This window comes from Carassius gibelio, chromosome B3, assembly GCF_023724105.1.
Source record: "Carassius gibelio isolate Cgi1373 ecotype wild population from Czech Republic chromosome B3, carGib1.2-hapl.c, whole genome shotgun sequence".
Classification (NCBI taxonomy): domain Eukaryota; kingdom Metazoa; phylum Chordata; class Actinopteri; order Cypriniformes; family Cyprinidae; genus Carassius; species Carassius gibelio.
In genome coordinates, this window is record NC_068398.1 from 16151677 (window position 1) to 16172735 (window position 21059).

The 21059-nt window shown below is 36.0% G+C and overlaps 1 protein-coding gene across 1 annotated transcript; it reads right to left on the reverse strand.

The window, feature by feature from the left end:
* Positions 1–1351: 1351 nt before the first annotated feature.
* gosr2 (golgi SNAP receptor complex member 2) lies at positions 1352–8150 on the reverse strand. The gene is made up of 6 exons (XM_052553171.1): positions 7963–8150; positions 7443–7507; positions 5273–5381; positions 3130–3262; positions 2880–3020; positions 1352–2072 (listed from the first exon to the last, which is right to left on the reverse strand). Exons 1-6 carry the CDS (start codon positions 7989–7991, stop codon positions 1911–1913), a joined length of 639 nt encoding a protein of 212 aa, XP_052409131.1. The 5' UTR covers positions 7992–8150; the 3' UTR covers positions 1352–1910.
* Between the last annotated feature and the right edge of the window lie 12909 nt (positions 8151–21059).

Below are 21059 nucleotides of genomic sequence, written 5' to 3' on the forward strand. Positions count from 1 at the left end.
ATAACAGGTTACACTTTGGGATGCAAAGGTTCCTACCCCGTTATTGAAATTGTGAAATCTTGCACTGACAAATGTACATTTTGAGATGCTGTTTTTGCATCTTGTAACAAACTGTATGATTGTAGTATTCTGCAATAATGGTATTTTCTATTTGATTTTAAATTATTTTTCTTTCTTTTTTTTTGTTGTCTTTTTGGAAAATGTTTTCTTTCTGTACAATTAATTAAATGTAAATAAAGTTAATGTTGTGAAACTATGTAAAATAAAGGTTTGTAACACCCGTTTAAAAATGCTAATAAAAATAATGAAATGAAAAATGGGTGGAAAAGCTTATGTAAACATGATCCGGGCTGGTACTACTAAGGTCAGGAGTGTCTTTGGAACGTGGAGGGACCGCAGAATGTGGCAAAACTTTTGTTGACATGAATTGTACTGTAGATGGCAGCAATGACATTAGCTTCTTTTTTTTTATCCTCCTTGATGCATCAGCAAATAAAAACTTTGACTTATAATACTGGTGTTCAGGAGTGATTCATTTATGCGTGTGTGTGTGTGTTTATATATATATATATATATATATATATATATATATAATAAAACTTTGTCATAGTATGAAAATGTTCCTGCAGCAAATCACACTTTATGGTTGCATTGTACAGCTGCATGATCTTCTGTTAGGCTTTCAGGTTAACTTGCACTAACATTCCAAAAAAGCCATCATTTGAACATCAGCACCACAAGATATTTGCAATAAAACCAGGTAGCTATAGAAATTCAGACTAAATCAAATTTCACTCTTTAATGACAGGCCATTTATTTTGCGAACCACCATGACCTGTCCCTCACTGCTTAGGAAGTGGTGAACCCCAGGAAGTGCAAACCCAGCTGCAAGCCATCAGAAAGGGACATGCCATCTGTGAGACATCTGTGCCAGAATTTGGTTTCATTGGACAAATAAAATAAGCTCTGGTAGACGTAGTAAGAACCTGATAAAGTAACATACAAAAATAGTGTGGTTTGCCAGTCAAATGTAAGTTTTTATAGCTGCATAAATAGGTCTTGCTACATTGACTACAGGGAAAAAGAGGTGCACGAGATACTCTTTGTTAACTTTCAATAATAGTATTTTATCCTCTTGGTCAACACTTGTTTGTTTGACTTTTGCAGTAGGATATTGTTGAGGATTATGCTGCTGGGGTATTGAGCATGTATGAATGTGCGCATACAGCGTCAAGATCCATGCAGCAGATGTCCAATAAGACGTCTCATTTCCTGTTTGCTGGAGGCTGTGGCTCCTGCGTAGATCCAGGCATACACACTCACACTTTAATGATATGAAACGAGTGTAGAGTTTAACATTTCAGGGCAGCTGGATGCTACTTGAGTTTATTGCACAGAAATTTGTATTTACAGGTTAGAAGCATTATAAACAATACAGTACAAACTGAGCACTGAGTAACCAAATATTTAAGTTTTTTGTTTTGTCCAGAAGGTGGCAATGAAGAGCAAGATAACAGACCGATTCTTTAACCATTATGCATTTTAAATCTAAATGTCTATAATAATTATTTGCTCTAATACTTCAATAATACAGACGAGAAATAAAGGTTTTAGTTCAGTCTAGACTCTAAAATAAAGAGCAGTAAGACAAATTTGCTGCTTATTTCTGAATTAGCTGAGAGGAAAGTTCTGAAAGGATTCAATGTCTTTAAAAACATTTAAAGAAGAAAGACTTCGAGACATAACAGGTTTGTGATGTTGAAGAGTGGCAGTCATCCTGCAAAGAGGCAGTTCTGTGATTTTCTTTCAGCACACCTGTGCATTTTTCATAGATGTGATGCATGTGGCATGAAAACCGGAATGAAGCACTGACGCCATCGAGCAGCAGGGTCGGCTCAAGCTGGGAGAGTTCAGCTCAGGTATTTCACCACCAGGAACATGACAAAGCAAGTAGCCAGCATTCCAGCCATCATGATGAACTTGTCCTGCGATGCTCGCTTCTCAATGAAACGCATCACTGTGTTCGACAAACCCAACATGTTTGCCACATCCAGCATCTTTTTATGGGTACCCTAAAAAAAAAAAAAAAAAAAACAAAGTTAACAAATCTCGAATTCAAAAAAAAAAAAAAAATTCAGTTTTCGAATAATATTTTTGTCTCTTTGAAAACAATGAACAACAGATAAACTTTCATTCACTTAGTAAAATATCTGAGGTACACATCAATCCCCATTTCCCCAAAAGCGCAGACAGAGACGGTTTCTCACGCTCTGTGATAATCAGAGGAGCGTCAGGAAGAGCACACGCTCCTCCCTGGAAACACACGGTCAGTGTCTGTGTGTGCATGCATGACCTCAAACCAGTGGCGTCACTGTTAGCTACACTGACGTTTCCCTGAACTCAAACGGTGGAAATAAAACAAACATTTGATGAAAAAAAAAATTGAAATGTTGCCTCGGCGATCAATTGAAAAAATAAGTTGAAATAGTAAGATTACTCAAATTAAAACAGAAATAAAAGAAGATAAATGATGTAAAATAATTTAATAAATGACAAAAGCAAAATCAGAGATGCTATAAGAAAAACTAAAATATCAAATGAAGCCTAAATCAAAATATTAATAACTACTATAATAGTATTTAAATCAACCTAAAATAATGCTGACTTCACACTCCAACACCTACTGTTAAAATAAACCAGATTCAGTTAATTATTGTGTTCATTATTCCTGGCTATCATTAAACGGTGTTATATCAGCCATCACCAATCAGTGGAGCAGTATTTGACATTTTTAGAAACACCCTGATAAGAGAATGGAAAACTTTCCCGTCCTGGTCTAGAGTTGAATCCACCCTGTGTTGTGTGCGTCTCACACACACCTTAAGCGTGCTCCTCTGGTCTCTCAGGCCGTTAAGGATGCTGGAGCCGGAGCCCAGCAGGTCGTCCATTCCTCTGTGAGCGTTTTGCAGACTGCTATTAAACTGCAGGGTTTCATCAATAGGGATGGAGGTGTCTGCATCCTACACAAAAAGCACACAGCACTGTCAGAATCAAAATGTGTTCTTTGTAGTGTGATATACGTTTATAGACTGATGAGTGATGGAGAAAGAGTGTGTGTGGTCTACTGACGTTTGTTGTGAACGTTCGGCTCAAGAGCTCCTCTCTTTCTCTCTCCTGAGCCTCGCGAGCGTAACGGCGGTGCTGGAAGTTCCTCAGGGCGGTCTGGAGATGCTGCACATCATACTTCAACTGATCAACACGCCTGTAAAAAGAAAAACACAGTGAGTGTCTTTCAGACCACACAGCAGCCCGCAGGTCTTGTTGGGTGATGCAACAGTTGTAGACTACCTGCTCGTTTATACAGAAGGAAGTTTCACACGCAACAACAGCCAAAAATGAAGTTGGAATAAAACTTTTTGCATTTTATTTACTCCACTCAAGGCTCAACAATACAAAGGCTCTGGGCTAATGCAAAATCATTTCAGGTCATTTATTAGAACCACAGCCTGAAATAATTGCAAATCATAAAACTATTTATCAATAAAAATAAAAAAAACTATAATAAATAAATAAATAATTTTTTTTTTTTGCATTCATTTATTAATGGAAAATGTAAATCTTTTATTAAATATTTATTTTTTAACAATTATTTAAATATCACATTGCTAAAAAAAAATATTAACAATAAAATGTTTTTTTTTAATTGTCATATATAATATTTTAATTATGATCACATATAATCACAATTATCCTTTTATATATATATATATATATATATATATATATATATATATATATATATATATATATATATATAAGCAAAGGATTTGCAACTAAATATTTACAACTAAAGTCTTATTCACTTTAATCTTGTTTAAGTCAATCTGTTCCAATACTTTTGCTTACATGAGCAATGGGTGGGTTCAAAAATCTTTTAAGTTGTGTATCAGATCCAAATTTAGATATCTGGAAATAAAATGTTGAGCTCTTGTCTTATAGGGCCTGTTCACACCCGGTCATTTCATGCATTTTCGTTGATCAGACATATATCTGATTTGTTAAAACGTTTCCATTTACACTTTTACACCTGATCTTTTCGCAATCAGATAGGTGTCCAATCAGAAAAGACGCATGAAGTGACCAGGTGTAAACAGGCCCATAGTCATCTTTTGATGTCGAACCCAAAAAATTTCAGTCTAAGGCAAAAAAAAAGAAACTGGCCTCAATTCCAATACTTTTGGCGCATATTTTATATATATATATATATATATATATATATATATATATATATATATATATATATATATATATATATATATATATATATTATGCAATTAATCATTATAATAATTCTAATAATGATAGCATTGCTAAAAGTCTAATTGATTTTTTTTTATTAAAAATAGTTTCAGTTATTATATATACACATGCTATTATTTAAAAATTACTATTATTTATATAATTAAAAAAACTATCATATTGCTATTTCTTGTATAAAATTATATAAAATATTTTTTAAATATGACTGGGCCAGCAGACAAACTCCGTATTGAACACTAAATACATAAAACCATGTAGGGTGTTGGAACAGAAATAAATGACAAACTAGAACTAGAATTCATATTGTTAAACTTGTGTGAAAAGCTTCTGTATAGTGTGTTAGAGATCATCCACACACACTGTAATAAAGACGTCTGTTCTTTACGATATCCGTTGCTTCTTGAGTGAGTGAGTGAGTGTAACAGGTGTGCTGGCCTCAGGTGTGTTTGTGCAGTGCTTTAGCCAGGCTTTGCCACACACGGCAGGAATGTTGCTGATGACGTGATTGCAGACGGAATGTTTTCACTGGATCCCACTGCCACGGGGCGCATACAACACAAACACTCCTCACCTTCATCACCTCACATCACGTCACATCATTCTTCATTTGGCAGAGGCTTTCTCATTCAAAACAGCTTACATTATGTATTTACTACGAGGACAGAGCAACTCATTTGATGGTAGAGACGACTGCTGAAGCTCATGAATCCCCTGATCTTTGAACCTACAACGTTTAGGTAGCCATCTATCCACCAATACTATAGTACAGCTTCCACATACTCTGGTTAATTATTACAGATCAAATTGGATCCCAATTTAATCTTCTGCCAGGAAGCTTTTTATTTTGCTTCAGTTGCCTATCCTCCTAAAAAACAACCTCGGATCAAGACAAGGACTGGACCTTTGCACGATTCAATAAGGCACTAGTGGATATTTCTACTGCTGCACTCACAGTTTGGCGTTTTGCCGGCGGTTTGGTGGCTCTTTACTGGCCAGTATCTCCAGTCGCTCCAGCTGATTAAAGATCTGGTCAATTCTTGCTTGAAGTTCATTTTCAAGTACTGCGGGAAGACATAAGAGTCAGAAACAAGTACACAAATAAGAATCATATATCAAGTACAAAACAAAATACTTCAACTGAAATGCAAGTGTGGGGTCTGTAAGATTTATTCATGGTTTTGAAAGCAATCTCTTATGCTCATCGAGGCTGCATTTTATTATTGCCATTTATTACAGCATTTTAAAATGACTTGTTTTTTTATAGATTTTAAAATCGAATTTACTCATGTGATCCAGTGTGACATGATCCCTCAGAAATCATTATATTATGATGATTAGCAGCTATGCATAGTATCAGTTACGCTTTACATCAGTTTAAGCATACTTGCTGAATAAAAGTATTAATTTCTTATATATGTAATATTTTAATTGCTACAAGTGAATTTAGGCATCACAACATTACACAGTACAAAAACATAGATATGCAAAAGCTTATTAAACTCTTTTAAATATTAAATGAGTGTTAGATGGCCATAAAAGTAATCTTAATGTGAAAGTAAGAGAAATAGACGAAGACATTTATTTAATTATAATACATGCATGCAATAAGCTGCAGTAAGTATCAGGCAGAGAGAGAATCAAGCATTGACAAGCAGATCCGCTGATTGGGAATGAGTGGCGCTTCCTTGGAGAGATCCGCTGACTGGTGGGAAAGTTTTATCACACATGCAGTCTGCCCTGACCCCCACCCTCTGAGACAATGCAATCTCACAGTTGCTCTCACACAGACAAACCTATGCATGCGTTATGCATCCTTCCCGCCTATGACAGCTCTTATGATGTCACCAGTATTGGTAGGAGACGGTTATCTTATTCAGACTCACCAAAGAGCCACAACACCAGCTCAAACACACACTCTCACACACCGCAGCACTCCATGAGTCTCTATGCCCCCACCCCATCACTCCTCCCTGTCCTTCCTGTCGTGGCACCAGCCTGGCTCTCTGCAGAAGCTCCACCTCTCCAGAACAATCAGCTGCTCAGTGGCACCACGATGACGCTGGCTGGCACCAGTTTATACTCTAACCAGTTTATATGTGGTTTGATAACTGGATTATCCAATCACCAATGGAAAATATCAGGGGTCTACAGGTTTTGGCGATATGATCCCTGAAATCACAGGTCGTGGACAACTTGTAGTGGATGTCAGTATACATGTGTAAATAAAGCCTAAGCCAGCTGCTAACTGATCTCTGATGGGTTTCCCAAAAGCACTGTAGGCCCTAAACAGATAAACCATGGACTCAGATGGTCTCTATATACTACTTTACAGTTTACAAATAGGTTAACAATTCTTTTGAGAAATGCTGGAGTGACGTCCTGCACTTTCTTAGTGCTTTAATGAGTTTCAAAATAATAAAGATGTAAATGTATATAGCAATTAAATATCAACAAACAGCTGGAAATAGGATAATCTTGTAATTACATTAATTAATACTATAGGTTAATAGAAATGGTTGGTTGTATTTAAGTTTCTTGACATATGAGCTTCACAGACTACTTAATGGCAGATCCAAATTCAACAAAAAATTATTTTTTTTATTATTCAACTTTTTATATATACACATAAGTCCATAAAATATTCTAAAATTGTGTTTCTGGGTCCATCTTACAAAATAAGACCCTCAAAGTTTGTCCAAATAAACAATATTGTCTCATGTCATTAGAAATTGGGCAGACCAAAAACATATGTTTCACAATCAATGTAGTGCTAAAATACCCTTCATTAAATACCCATTTATATTTTTTTCTTATATTTTTATTGTTTACTTTTATTTCATTCTTTCATAGCTATATTTATGTATATATTCATCTGTGTTGTATTCTTTAATAATTGGACTGTCCATTGAATCTTGAATCTCAATTAAGGGCCTGAAACAGACAAGCTCAAGCAGGGACTACTAATATGGAATAACTGCTTTTGGATAATGCTCATATTCATAAACCACACTGCCCCGCTCTAATTTTCATTTTGTTTTGGAGTATGTGTCCTATTTGAATCCTCTTGTCTCTGTGGGATTGAGGATCTTTATTCTCACACACTCACACACAGACACACTTACAATGGACTGACTGTCGGTCTGTTGTCTCCAGTCTTCCCATGTGTGACTGAACCTCCTGGATTTGTCTAAAGTTAAAGACATGGATAAGTGAGAAGAGGGAGGGGATTAAATGCACATTGGAAGTCATTATTCAAAGAATACATTTTAGACACATCAGGGCCCTGTGGATGTCAGACAGATAATAGCATTATACAAGCTGTGCCTTACCTTACTTACACTATAACCACACGTTTAATTAATTAAAACAGCTGACAGACCGCAATGAAAGCATAATATCAACGAAACTCATCACTAAGACTCATAAACAGAAAGTATAAAGAGGAATCTATAATATCATCAGATGCTGCCAGACGAAAGCAGCTTATATTCTATTTCCAAACAACATATTTCAAAGAGCCTTTTATGTGTAATATGGTATACACCGAACTTATGGAAACGGTCAGACTTTGATATCGGAGCATTAAACAGCTCTGTTTACTGGTAAGATAAGCTAAATGATCAGCAGTGTGAACAAACTCACTTATTGGTCTGGTGGTAAAGCGTCTCCATCTTCAGTGACGGTTTAAGGACGCCACTAAAAACAAGGTAAAAAGTATTTAAAGGAAAGTTATGTAATGTTTTATTTCCTCCGTTTCGTTTAGTTTCACATATCGCTGACAAGCATACACGTCAACAGGAAAAAAGGACCTCTTTTAGGCGCCCTCTCCGCCTGACTAGAAACACACACACACCGCTGGAAGACAGAACAGCGCCAGCAGTGGCGGATGCTAGTCAACATTAACTTTTTTAGTTAGACAAAAATTAAACACATTCAGAACTACAATAATAGGCTATAAATGAAAGAAAACACACAACCAAGGAGGCAGAGTAAAGATTTGCATATACAGGCAACAGAGTCCTAATGGCTTTCTTATTATTAGAATAAAGAATAGTCTTGAAAAAGTAAATCGAAAATGTAATTAATAATAGCCTACAATATTAGGTCTATTTAATTTTATTTGTGGTGACATTAGTAAAAACGGGTGATAGTCATTAATCCTAATGTAGTCTATAAGGAATAGTGCTACATCTATGACTGGGAATGAATTTTGACAAAAAGATTTTACTTTACTTCTACAGTTCTCTATAAAGGCACAATGAGACTAAATGCCACATGGGGCAAGAAGCCTTTATGCTAAAATCTTAAAACTAATATGCTACAGCTACATCATCAGATTAATTTGTAAATTAAACATGAACTAAAAATTTAACTATAAGAAGCACACCATTAACTAATAACAGAATAATAATAACGTTGTTAAAAACTAGCTAGATGTTAAAACAACAACTACATTTTATCCCTGTGTAAAAACAAATTATAAGATTAACGTTTTGTAAGGAAGATCTGAATGTTTAGATTAGAATGTGAACAGCAATTAGCAGCCAGCTTTAATCTTAAATAATGTGAATTAAGGAGTTTATTTTTCCCATAAGATCTCAACATTCAGAAATCTGTTCCATAAAGCCCTTTAAATGACATCTATTATTGTAAACCTTAATCCCATTCATAATTTATGTGAAACATGAATCAAGAAGCAATTGTAGTTTTATGAACGCAAATATCATTATTCTTATAGTATGGTTACAGCTTGAGGCCTGGGGGAAGGTGTGTCAACTTTCATCCCTTGATGGAGCGTCAGTGACAGGAAAAACATAATGAAAAAACTTCTTGGGGCAAGATTTTGTCAACTCCTTTCGCTCGTCCCGGCTTTGTCTAATTATGGTGGTTTCCGCAGCCTTGTATCGGAACACACCAGTCTGATCTGGTGCCTCCCATGCCCGGAGACACAGACACAAGAATAATCATATCAAAATTTCCAAAAAGGGAGACAGACAGACGAGGTGGATGTTTGTTGACCTGTTCGTCACAGTTTGAAGAGAATGAGTTGATGAAAGTGACATTGATTTAGCAAGATTGGGGTTCTTTTTTGTTGTTGTTGCCCTGTGGTTAAACCTCAACAATGTCATCAGTGAATTCTCCAGAGACTGGTCTGTGTGTATGTAAGTATGTGTAAATAATAAGACATGGTGGTTTCATAAAAAATAGCACAGCTGAATTATTCATGCTTACACCCTTTTTTATAAACTATGTTGTAATTAAATAAGGTGTTTTTATGAAAATGTCCACCTGACATTCTTAAAAACTCAAGTACTTAAACCTATAAGTTTTTAAAGGGGTCATTTACTGCCTTTGTCATTTTTTTTATTGTGTAGGCCTACTGTTCTCTGAGGTCCACTTATAACATTATCATTTTTTATTTATTTCATAATTTAGAAGTAATAAGCTATTTTCTGTCTTGTTTTGACTTCCTTGTCAGAACGCTCTGTTTGAATAGACGTGGCAGATTGTAGACTCAGAAGTAAACCACCACTGCTGTGATTGGCTAACAGGTGTGTGTGTGTTTGACAGCTAACATCCTTCACAGAGGGACGCTGCAGTGATTTAGGCTAAGAACTCATAAATACAGTGCATATCAAATTGTCTTGTTTGTAAACGAATCTGCTGTAAAATGAAGGGAACAAAGGACCAAGTCTTACTGATGCAGTCTGGTATTTCATTAAAAGTAAAGTTCATCAGATAATGTTTATCGCTTGGTTTCTGCATAGACCAGTGTTTTCCACTCTCGTAATTTACACAGCATGCAGGAATCAGTGGGCGGAGCTAAACAAGCAGCGATGTAGAAGCAGGTGTTGATCTTCTTTTACGTAGGCGTTGCTTATCCACACTTTTACATCATAGAGTAGAACATTCCACAATCTGTCGTTTTGGTATAGCTTCAATATAACAAGAAGGGTTTGAGTTCTGAAACATACAGAATGTTTTATAGCACAGTGGCCTCTTATAGATCAAAAGATCAATGGAATTTAGATTTCTCAGGTCATGACCCCTTTAAACAGATTACTTTTATTTACACACTGGCAATACGATTGACATACTTGAAGAAGAAGGGTGAAGAAGAAGGGTGGAAATAAATAAATTAACAGGATGTGTTAAAGAATCAGCTTATATCAGAGTGACAGTTTGATTAGGGTGACCATATGTGCCGTTCATACAGGACACGTCCCAGCCAGGATTTTAATATTGCCTAAAATATACAGGTTTTGGCTATTTGCAATGTGCAGGTTGATCGTTGTGTAACATTCATGAGAGCTATAAAGAGCAGAGCAGATGGCTCCTTATGCTTTCGAATCGCTTTCACGTGTTTGTTCATTTGGTTGACTTGAAGCATTTTTTGAGGATTTGTGCACAGCGAAGCTTCAAGTCAAACTAAAAAATTTGCATCGCTTTGATCGTTCCCTCTAGATCTCACCTTCTCACACGCAGCCCCACGATTGGTCGATTATGTACAATACCTGCATGTTATTGGTCAAACTGCTCTGGATGTTTTAGGCATTATTAAAATCCTGGCTGGGACATGTCCCGTATGAACGCCGCATATGTTCACCCTAATGTTTGATTCAATTTAGAATTTCGGTTTGTAATTAAAACATTTTTGTGTGCAATATGTAAAACAAATGCTGGTATGTTGGTATGTTTTGGTTTTTGTTTTATATATGTTTAATTTTTTTATTTATTTAGTTACATAAATTCAATAAAAAAAATTGTTGTTGGTTACTTCCTACTTCATAAAAAGTCGTAATTATAAGTGGTAAACTGGATTTTTTTTAAAGCCTTTTAGTTTTAAAATTGAGGCAATGTGTCAGTGATTTATTTTATTTTTTAAAACTAACCAAATAACACTGTGCAATTCTAATAAATGTATAAATGTAATTTAAAGCAAATTGAGTAAAAACATTAAAAGCAAAACCCCACCTTTTTTATTCATCATCATTTTGCATTTTATGCAGAAAGGGTGATTGCTTGCTCCTAACGTGATTCCATCTTCAAAAATTGTGGATTTAATATCTTTTCCATTACATCTAGTCATTCTTCTCTCTCTTTGAGTTCTGCTGTGGTCAGGTGTGTGTAATTATATGTGTGTGAGTGCGTGATCAGGGCGACTACCTGTTTTGACTGGTGTTGATGTTTACCCCCCACCCCAAACCATTAGTGTGACGGGTGAGACAGACAGGCCGAATGGTGGTTGAAGTCTGTCTCTCCGGGCTACCTTCCTGAAACAGTGCCCCCTTTTTCACTCTCATCTCCCCTCTATCCAGCTCGCCCCCAGCACTATCTCTCTTCATGCTCCTTCTTGCTCTTCACACACTCCATCCTTACTGTCATAACACCTCCTGAGGCCAAGAGGGATATTCAGGGAAAGAGAGAGGGAGGGAGACTTTCACAGGAACAAGCAGACAGGAGTCATGAGACATGAAGGTGGGGAGAAAAACTGGAGAAAGGGATGATTATTCTAGAAAGAGGAATTAGATAGAGAGCAATGAGGCCAGTTGATGTTTTCGATCATATTTTCTGAGGTTACACACGTCAAAGCAATTTGTCCTCCGGTGACAAAACATCATTCAACCTTTTGCCATCACACACACACACACACACACATAGGCACAAACTCATGCAGCTGTGAACCAGAGGCAGGGGGTTCTGTCAGGTACTGATGATTTGCTGATTTGCCCCTGATGACCTGTTTTTCATAAAAATGTATAGAAATGTTGTTAAAAGTGGGTTAAGTGTTATTTTTTCAGTCTTGCTTTAGCACCATAGTAACAACTCTGTTGTTCTGTGGAGATATATACAGTGAGAGGTGTTCTTGTGTGTTTTTCACGCATAAAGAGAAAATAATATGTTATTAAGACACTTAAGTTTAATGTTTGGTGGAAAGAGCAGTCGGCGTCTTTTATCTTGACAGCCGGTGAAGGTGGCAATCTGTAATGTCATGATGAAGAAGATTACAAATGGTGCTGAAATGGCTCCAGGGGTAGAAATGTTTGGATGCCAGATGTCTGTTTTCTCATTCATTATTGTTTTCTCAGCTTTCTTTATTTTGAGGAGAAGAGCAAAACAATTGTGTTTCAGCTAATGAGAGGTTACTGAGAACTAATAAAAACCTGTAAGGCTTTGTGTTTTTGCCTCTGTTTTTAGAAATGGATCTCTGAACCCTAGGCAAACAAATAAAGATTTAGGCCTAGATTTAAGATTGATGTTTTTTTTAATTGCATATTACATTTATATCCATTTGGATTAAAGTTTTACTACACTTCACTAAACTTAATGTCATACACACTTGTCAGACATAAACAGGCTACTGGAAATTAAACGTAAAAAAAAACATCTAAGCTTTCTGTAATAGTACAAATAATCTGAATGTATCAAGCCATATTTTAATAATGAATTAACCGAATGAAGGTATTTGTTTTAACTATGAACAGATTAATACTGATTCTAATATTTTAATTTTAATAAATGCATTATGAAAATATTTTTTAAATAATATCAAGTAGATATGCAAGTAGTTCATTCATAAACTATGCCATAGTATTTATTTATTTATTTATTTTTATAATTTATTATTATGATTTTATTTCTTTTTAATGTAAGTTTTAAAGTAAAAATGTGTAATTTAAATGGATGGACATTTTGTAATTCAAACACATAATCTTAAATGTATTCATTTTTTATTTATTTTTTTGCACAACTTCGCCTCCCCCTCAACCTTTTACTGGAATCATCTCTCACACTCTGTCTGGGTGTGTGTCTTGAATATCTTGAGCTTGAAGAACTTGCAGCTGTGTGTAGTGAATACACACACACACACACACACACATACACACACCCCTCCAGCATACTAAAGATTGACATCAACCATTCCCTCTGTCTCTATATTATAAACATAAACAATAACACAGATCTATGATGATACTCACATAGCTTGCTGACAACTTTATAGTATATGAAGAATTACAAGTTAAAAAGGTTACTGTCAAAGATATGAACTCTTGTTGTGTGTTTCATTACATTTTTGTCTTCTTTCCTGGTTTAGGCTCCTGTTTGCCCATATTTGGTTGTGTTCCTGTTGTCATTAGTACATTAGCTCATTAGGAAATTATCAGTTAACCCTCAGCACTTGTATGCCCCTCATTTACTGCCTTATTTAAAATCTCTTGTTTCAGTTGGTTCAGATGGTTCAGATGGTGACCAACCAATACAAGTACATTTAATTAAATTTAATACAGCTTTTTTGCTTTCTGTCATGTTATAATCTTAAATGCAAAGTCTGGTTACTTTTAGTTTCAAGTGCTGTTTATACACAACATGTTTTTGCATTCCACTGCATCACTTTTCCATTGTTTTTCTATGTAAACATGAGCTGGACATGCTTGACTGTTGTTCTAGTGTATTTTACAGTGTCCCACACATAACACAGGACTTTGAAAAATTTAAAAAGAAAAAGAAATGCATCTTCTGACCTTGTTTTTTTTTTTTTTTATCCCTACCCTGTTTCGTGTTTTGATAAGTGTTGTAAATCCCTCTTTGAATTTTCATAACCATCAAATAACAAACACTGTCAATGCTTCATATCTTTTTTCATGTAATACAATTATCAGTGTGCAGATGGCTGAATGTCTATGGAGAGGGTGCAGATGGAGAGTGCAGGCTTGGGAAAGACCAAGAGCACACACCGAGCTCTATTCTTATGAGATGTTTAGATGAACACATGTCGTTTGTGTGTGTATGAAACTTTGGATGTTGATGTGAACAAGAGAGGAGTGAAGGCTGCTCCTGCCTCCTATCTGTGGTTATCTTCAGCGCACTTGTTGATCAGTCTGGGAAACTCTTGTTTTATCTGCTAAATGAGGTCAGGTCCAAGACTGGATCTGATCGCACAGGTACTGAATATGATGTTCTGTGATCTTTAGTTAAATCTTTGGTAGTACAGGGTATTGCAGTGCTCTTGAAACAGTGTAGTGTATGATATGTGTGGAATGAATGTTATCCTGGGTGGCTTTGGGTTTTAACCCAACAGGTGTTTCTTTAACAATATGCCAAGGCTCATGGGAAATCCTCCTTCACAGTTTTCCCAGCCCTCAGCCACCCAGTCAGGATAGTGAGGAGACAAAACTCTGTTAAGTGTGTGTGTTTGTGTGTGATGCAAGGCCGAACAAGGATAGGTTGAGAAAGGTGTCTTTTTTTCATCAAAACTTTTGTCTTAATGGTCTTTGTAGAATATTTCACATACAACTTCTTGTGTGAAGTATATATGTGTGAGAAAGAGAGAGTCTGCATCTGTAATGTAATGATGAGTAACGATATTTAGATATTTAGATTAAAGGTATAGTTCACCCAAAAATGAAAATCCTGTCATTAATTATTCACCTTCATGTCGTTCTAAACCCATAAGACCTTCATTCATCTTTGCAACACAAATGAAGATATTTTTGATGAAAGCCGAAACCTTTCTGACTCTCCATAGACAGCAATGTAACTGAAATGTTCAAGGCCCAGAAACGTAGTAAGGACATAATTAAAACTGTCCATTTGACATCGGTGGTTGAACCGTAATTTAATAAGGCTACAATAAAACTTTTTGTGCACAAAGAAAACAAAAATAATTACTTTATTCAAAAATTCTGTGTCAGTTTTGCATGCTCACGAGAGTACAATGACGTGTGTACATTCTTCTGCTAGCAATCGTACTGCAGCACATCCGGGTTCTAGGGTACGTAGTCAACCAGAATGCCTATAGAGCATCACAGTCCAGCCCACAGCTGGTGCCGGAAGTAAAAATTCAATGCAATTTCTGCATTGACATTTAGGGTATAAGCCATAAAACCGTAACCATACATGGTAGATTTAAAACCAGCTACGGCTGTAATAAGCGATAGCATATGCTCATATAAATGCCAAAGGTTCATGGGGCACTAACCTTGTTTTGATATAAATGCCTTTTATTCGCGATGTCTTGGCTAAGTACTTCATTACCCACAATCCTGAACAATCCCACAATCCCACAGTGTTGCATCTGATTGGTGTAGCCATAGACAATAGGTGGAGCTTGTGTAACTGGTTAAACCCCGCGAAGGTCCGTGAAGATCATTAATAAAAAAATAAAATAAAATAAAAACCTGTGTTGCGTTTTTGCACGGTAGACTTATCAGTGCAATCATGATCTCCTTTGCTGCCATGAGAGTTTTGCAGGGAGGTTGGTAACTTAGCTAGGCTACTGTAGCCTTCATATGGTATGAGTCATATCAAGCATTTTATAATGCCACTGTCAAAACAATATTTAGCCTAGGCATACCTTTTTGTGCATTTACTGAACATTTGTGTAATGGCAACGACATGTGTTGACTGAGCGGTGATTGCAGTCAGGTACAAAGCACTGCATCATGTTGCTGACGTTATTGTTAACCACTTTCACACACGCACACAATATATAAAATACACGATGATAAATATAAAAATCAATACACAATACCTATATAAAACACTATTTATTTACACGATTGTAAATTCACTACATTCACTATATAAAATATAATTCACTGGAGGAAAAAGTTCGCGCGAGCGGCTGTCATCAGATTTGGAAGTCGCTCAAAAGGCTCGTTGCCTCGTTCGCGGTTGTGGCTTCAGTCGAATTCAATGGGGCGCGCTGGTTTATGGGATGAGTAGTTCCTGCGCTCGAAATGAAAATATGTACACAGTCTTGTACCTTTGACTTTTTTTGGATTTTCTCTAAATTTTTTCACTCGAAATGATATGTTTCGAGTTCAGCTTATGAGTTCAGCCGTTGCTGGTTATCCTCACACATGCTCTAAAACTCTTTAGATACGGATTTTTCCGAAAGTCAATGGGAGAAATGAATGGGAAATTTACTTCCGGCACCAGAGCCCTCTCGGGCTGTGGGTGGGACTGTGATGCTCTATTACCGCCACACTTACCGTCGCGGTTATGCCTCAGCGGCAAATAAAAATCAGATGTGAAACTCGTTTGTGAATTCACCACCAGGTGGCGCAAAGGGACAGTTAACACCAAAGCAACGTGATGTTTTTACTTGTGCATGAAGATAAAATATAATGAAATAAATAACTAGATTAATAATAACAATAATAATATAGCATTATGACATTAAATCTGAACTAATTATTCTAAATGCTTAAACTTAAATATTTGACTACAGTTAGAGTGAAATATAGGCTACAGTTATTTTTCTAGGCTTGATTTTGTTTCCAGGGTGCAGTCTAAAGTATTAATGCTTTGTTTAAAAAAAACACATTATTTTCACTTAATTTTATTTTACCTTTATTCCACACCGCTCTGTCCCTTCTCTGAGAAACACTCTGTTCATTTCCTGCTTTTATGAAGCCCCTCCCTCATAAATAGGTGATGGGCTCTGATTGGTTAGCTCGTTAGTCAGTGTGCTGTAATTGGCTAAACCGCCTCTAGCACGTGTCTAAAAGTCCCGCCCATCACCACAGCGGCATGTGCGCGAGTTGTATTGTAAACAATGGCATTGTTAATAAAAAAAAAAAAAATTGCTGTGTTAATATCACTTATCAGTTTGAGCCTGATTTAGAAGCAGAGGATATTATTGAAGAAGACAGTGCAGAAAACCTTTTAATGTTAGGCCTATATTTTTTGTTTGTTGTTCTCTCATACTTTTAGATATGCTATTATCTGTAAATGCCATTGCTTATATTAGCTTTTAATATATGGTTTTATCCTGATTAAAGCTTTAATACAGTACGGCAGCTGCATGCGTGTCCATGTATAACACTTCTTATAACTATGTGAAAATAAGTGTATAATTGGAACAGTTCATTGTTGGACTTCAGATGAATGTTAGAGAGAGAGAGAGAGAGAGAGAGAGAAGAGAGAGTGCAGAGTGTGTGCAGAGAAGAGTGACTTGAGGAACAGTATTAAGAACCCCTGAACATTGATTTTGAATCCATTAGAATCATTAGAAGACATAATCATGATTCATATATGAACAGATTTTTTACATGCAACTCTAGTTTTCTCTTCCTCTTCTCTATAGCAGTGCAGCATGGCCTCGCCCCCTTTGCTGCCTTTTACCAGTTTATCTGGGTTTGTTATGTCAGAAAACCAGGAAGTAACTTGTTGTAGTCCCTACCAGCCATTTTTGTAGGCATTAATCTGCCAGAATTTTAAAAGACTTTAAGCTTCATAACTTGGCATTTATTGTTATGCTCAATCAGCAACAATACACATTAAAGTTAATAAAGTGAAACCACAATTAACCACCCCTTTAAATGACTCACTCATTAAGGCAGTCATTTGTCGCCACCTACTGCCGTGACTATGTAATAGAAAGAGTCGGATCTCATCCATTATTAGAACACACAAACGAAAGGTCTGTCTGAAACGTGTAAACTCTGACAAGCAACAAACTGGTATTTATCCCTCATACAAAATCTGAAAAGTGCTGTATAGCCTTTTTGAAATACAATAACTGTTGTATTGTAAATACTGGATATTAGATTCAATTTTTAACTTAAAACAGACGCAATACCCATAATTATAGACAGCTGGACGAATGAAGGAATAAAGAATGCAAAAAGTACAGAGAGATGAAGGGATGAAGGGATGGATGGAGGTATGGAGATATGCACTCAGCTTGTCATAGCTCCAGGCAGTGTGGCTTTGTGATGTGGGCTGAGCAATAACATTACTCATTTCACATTCCAAATTCTTACCCTGTGCCATTGTCCACCTCTCTCTCTCTCTTATTCCATCTTCTCTCTCACTCACTCACAGAAACTTTGCAGACAATACCTTTTTATTAAATTTCTCCTTATCATTTCAAATGAAATTACTCCACTGTTCTTCTGCAAAGTATTCATGTGGTCTTTTATGGTTCATAGCAAAACATAAGGCAACAAATTCATAGAAATATGTTTTTGCTCAAGGCTAAAGAACTAAGCATAAGTTTGTTCCAATAGGTAACCCATAAACCAGTAATCAATGTAAAACTATGTAAGCCATTATGGATAAAGGACATTTGCTAAGCAGCAGAAAATAATATTTTTTGAAAATGTACACTATACATGACCTCTTAGAAATAAACGTTCTCTATTTGCATCTATGGTTCCATAAAGCACCTTTAACATCATTTAGAAACTTAACATTCTCAAAAAGTTACTTTTTTTTTAAAAATTTAGATTAAAGTTTTAGGTTAACATTTTCTTTACACTTAGAATAGAATGGTTCTTTTAAGAACTGTTCACTGAAAGATGTTTTGGGAAACCTGAAAGTGGTTCTGCTATAACTTTTTAGAACCATTATTTTGTGCTAGTTCAACCAAAGTAAAAATGATGTCTGTTAAGAATGGGATAGTTCACCCCAAAATGAAAATTCCCAAACATGTATGACTCTTCTTTCCAAAATCACACACACACAAATCGTTTACATATCACTTTCTTTGGCTGGTTTGCAGTATTTCATCTTGTCACGAGCCTGAAAATGAGATGTAAAGATTTAATTTACTTGTAATTTATCAAAGAGCTAACTGGTATTTCTATGCTATGTGCGTCTGTTTTCTATCCAGAATGAAGATGGCAGATAAAACGTCCTGTCCCCAGAAGGTAACAGACCTACCTGATTGACCTCGCTGCCTAAACAAAACAGTATTACATTACACACACATTATGATTACAGTAAAACATAGTCGAATAGTCCATATTTAAATATCCACAACACAAACACACTTGCATATGCAAATGAAAAGAGGATAAGGATGAAAATTCACACATTAAAGCCACTCATTGAGGAACACACACACTGTCTCCCCCGTTGCAGCCTCTCTCTAGGGGATGTGTGCGTGAGAAGAAGGCTGTGGATGCTGGGCTTTGGGGAAATGAAGGCTTTAGGATTCATTATTAAACTAGTGCTGTATCATCCCTCACAGACCCCCTGCGGTTCACCACAGCAGCATATTCATCTGCTGTCCTGTCCAACATCAAACAGTAACTTATTTACAAAGTAGCCATTTCTCTGCTGCACATTTTTCATTTCTTCATCCATACACTCGCTCACTCACTCATTCTTCATTCCTCCCTTGTCTGAACTCTACCTTTCTCTCCTTGACATGCCCCAAGGGTTAGAAATTCCTTTGTTGAAGCATGCGTGGATCTGTGTGTGTGCTTAAATGTATAGTCAACTAGGCTTAAGACGACAGTTTTTTAGACTTTTTTGGTTTTGTATCAAATCAGCTTTGATTTAAAAAGCCGCCACATGACGTGGCTGTTGTCTTGTAAACATGAAATCTCTGGGCCATTTCACCTCCAACCTTATTCCTGGTTGTTTCTTTAATAAAGGTAAGTACTTATAAACAGTCATTAGACGAGGTCTGGGTTGACGATCTGGGCAGACAGTGAAAGGACAGATCTGTTTGATGGAGAACGACTATTATTCTCATTATGTCTAAACAGAGAATGGGAGAGTCTTATTGGGGCTATTACCTTTAGACACATCAAACACAGCAATGCACGCATGATTTCATGTTCAGATAATAAAGTGCTGTGTACAGGCACATGAGTTCTGTGATGGGTCAGCTTATGGATGTCACCAGGGCCAAACAGTATCTGGAGACTCTTTTCTGTGATTTTTTTTTTGGTCTGTGGAATGGATTTAAATATGGTAAAATGTGGTATTTAGATCTGAAAGCACTCTTTGAAGAAGCTGAAAAAAGGATCCAATTTAATAAACTAACAGAATATTTAATAAATTAACTCACGGTACAAGGGGCTCTTTATGAATAATGGTTGTTTAAATTCTATTGAAATATTTGGAAATTTTGCAAAGATCTGCAGTCAAGCTGCTGTTTTGAAGAAGTACAGGTGCATCTCAATAAATTAGAATGTCATGGAAAAGTTCATTTATTTCAGTAATTCAACTCAAATTGTGAAACTTGTGCATTAAATAAATTCAGTGCACACGGACTGAAGTAGTTTAAGTCTTTGGTTCTTTTAATTGTGAAGATTTTGTCTCACATTTAACAAAAACCCAATGAATGTTTGAGGCTTACCCTCTTTGTGAAGGGTGTCAATGATTGTCTTCTGGACAACTGTCAGATCAGCAGTCTTCACCATGATTGTGTAGCCTAGTGAAGCAAACTGAGAGACTATTGTGAAGGTTGAGGAATTCTTCGCAGGTGTTTTGAGTTGATTAGCTGATTGGCATGTCACCATATTCTGATTTTGTGGGTTTTTGTTAAATGTGAGCCAAAATCATCACATTTAAAAGAACCAAAGACTTAAACTACTTCAGTCTGTGTGCATTGAATTTATTTAATACACGAGTTTCACAATTTGAGATGAATTACTGAAATAAATGAACTTTTCCACGAAATTCTAATTTATTGAGATGCACCTGTAAATAGCTGCACTATACAAACACAAAAAAGTAAACTATAGACTTTAGTCAGGGTAGTGCCATATTAAACTTTCGGGTACACAAAAAGTTAATAAAAGTTTTACATGAACTTTGTGAATTGTGAAAACAAAACGCAATCTAGGGGAAAGTGTGTGCCGTTAGACTGTAAGCCTCATTTTCTTTTAAATTCTTGTTAAATTCAATATGATGCATGACTAAGGTCTATACTGAAGAAAACTAACATAGATATGTTTTATAATTAAAATATATAAAAATCCAATGATACTTCA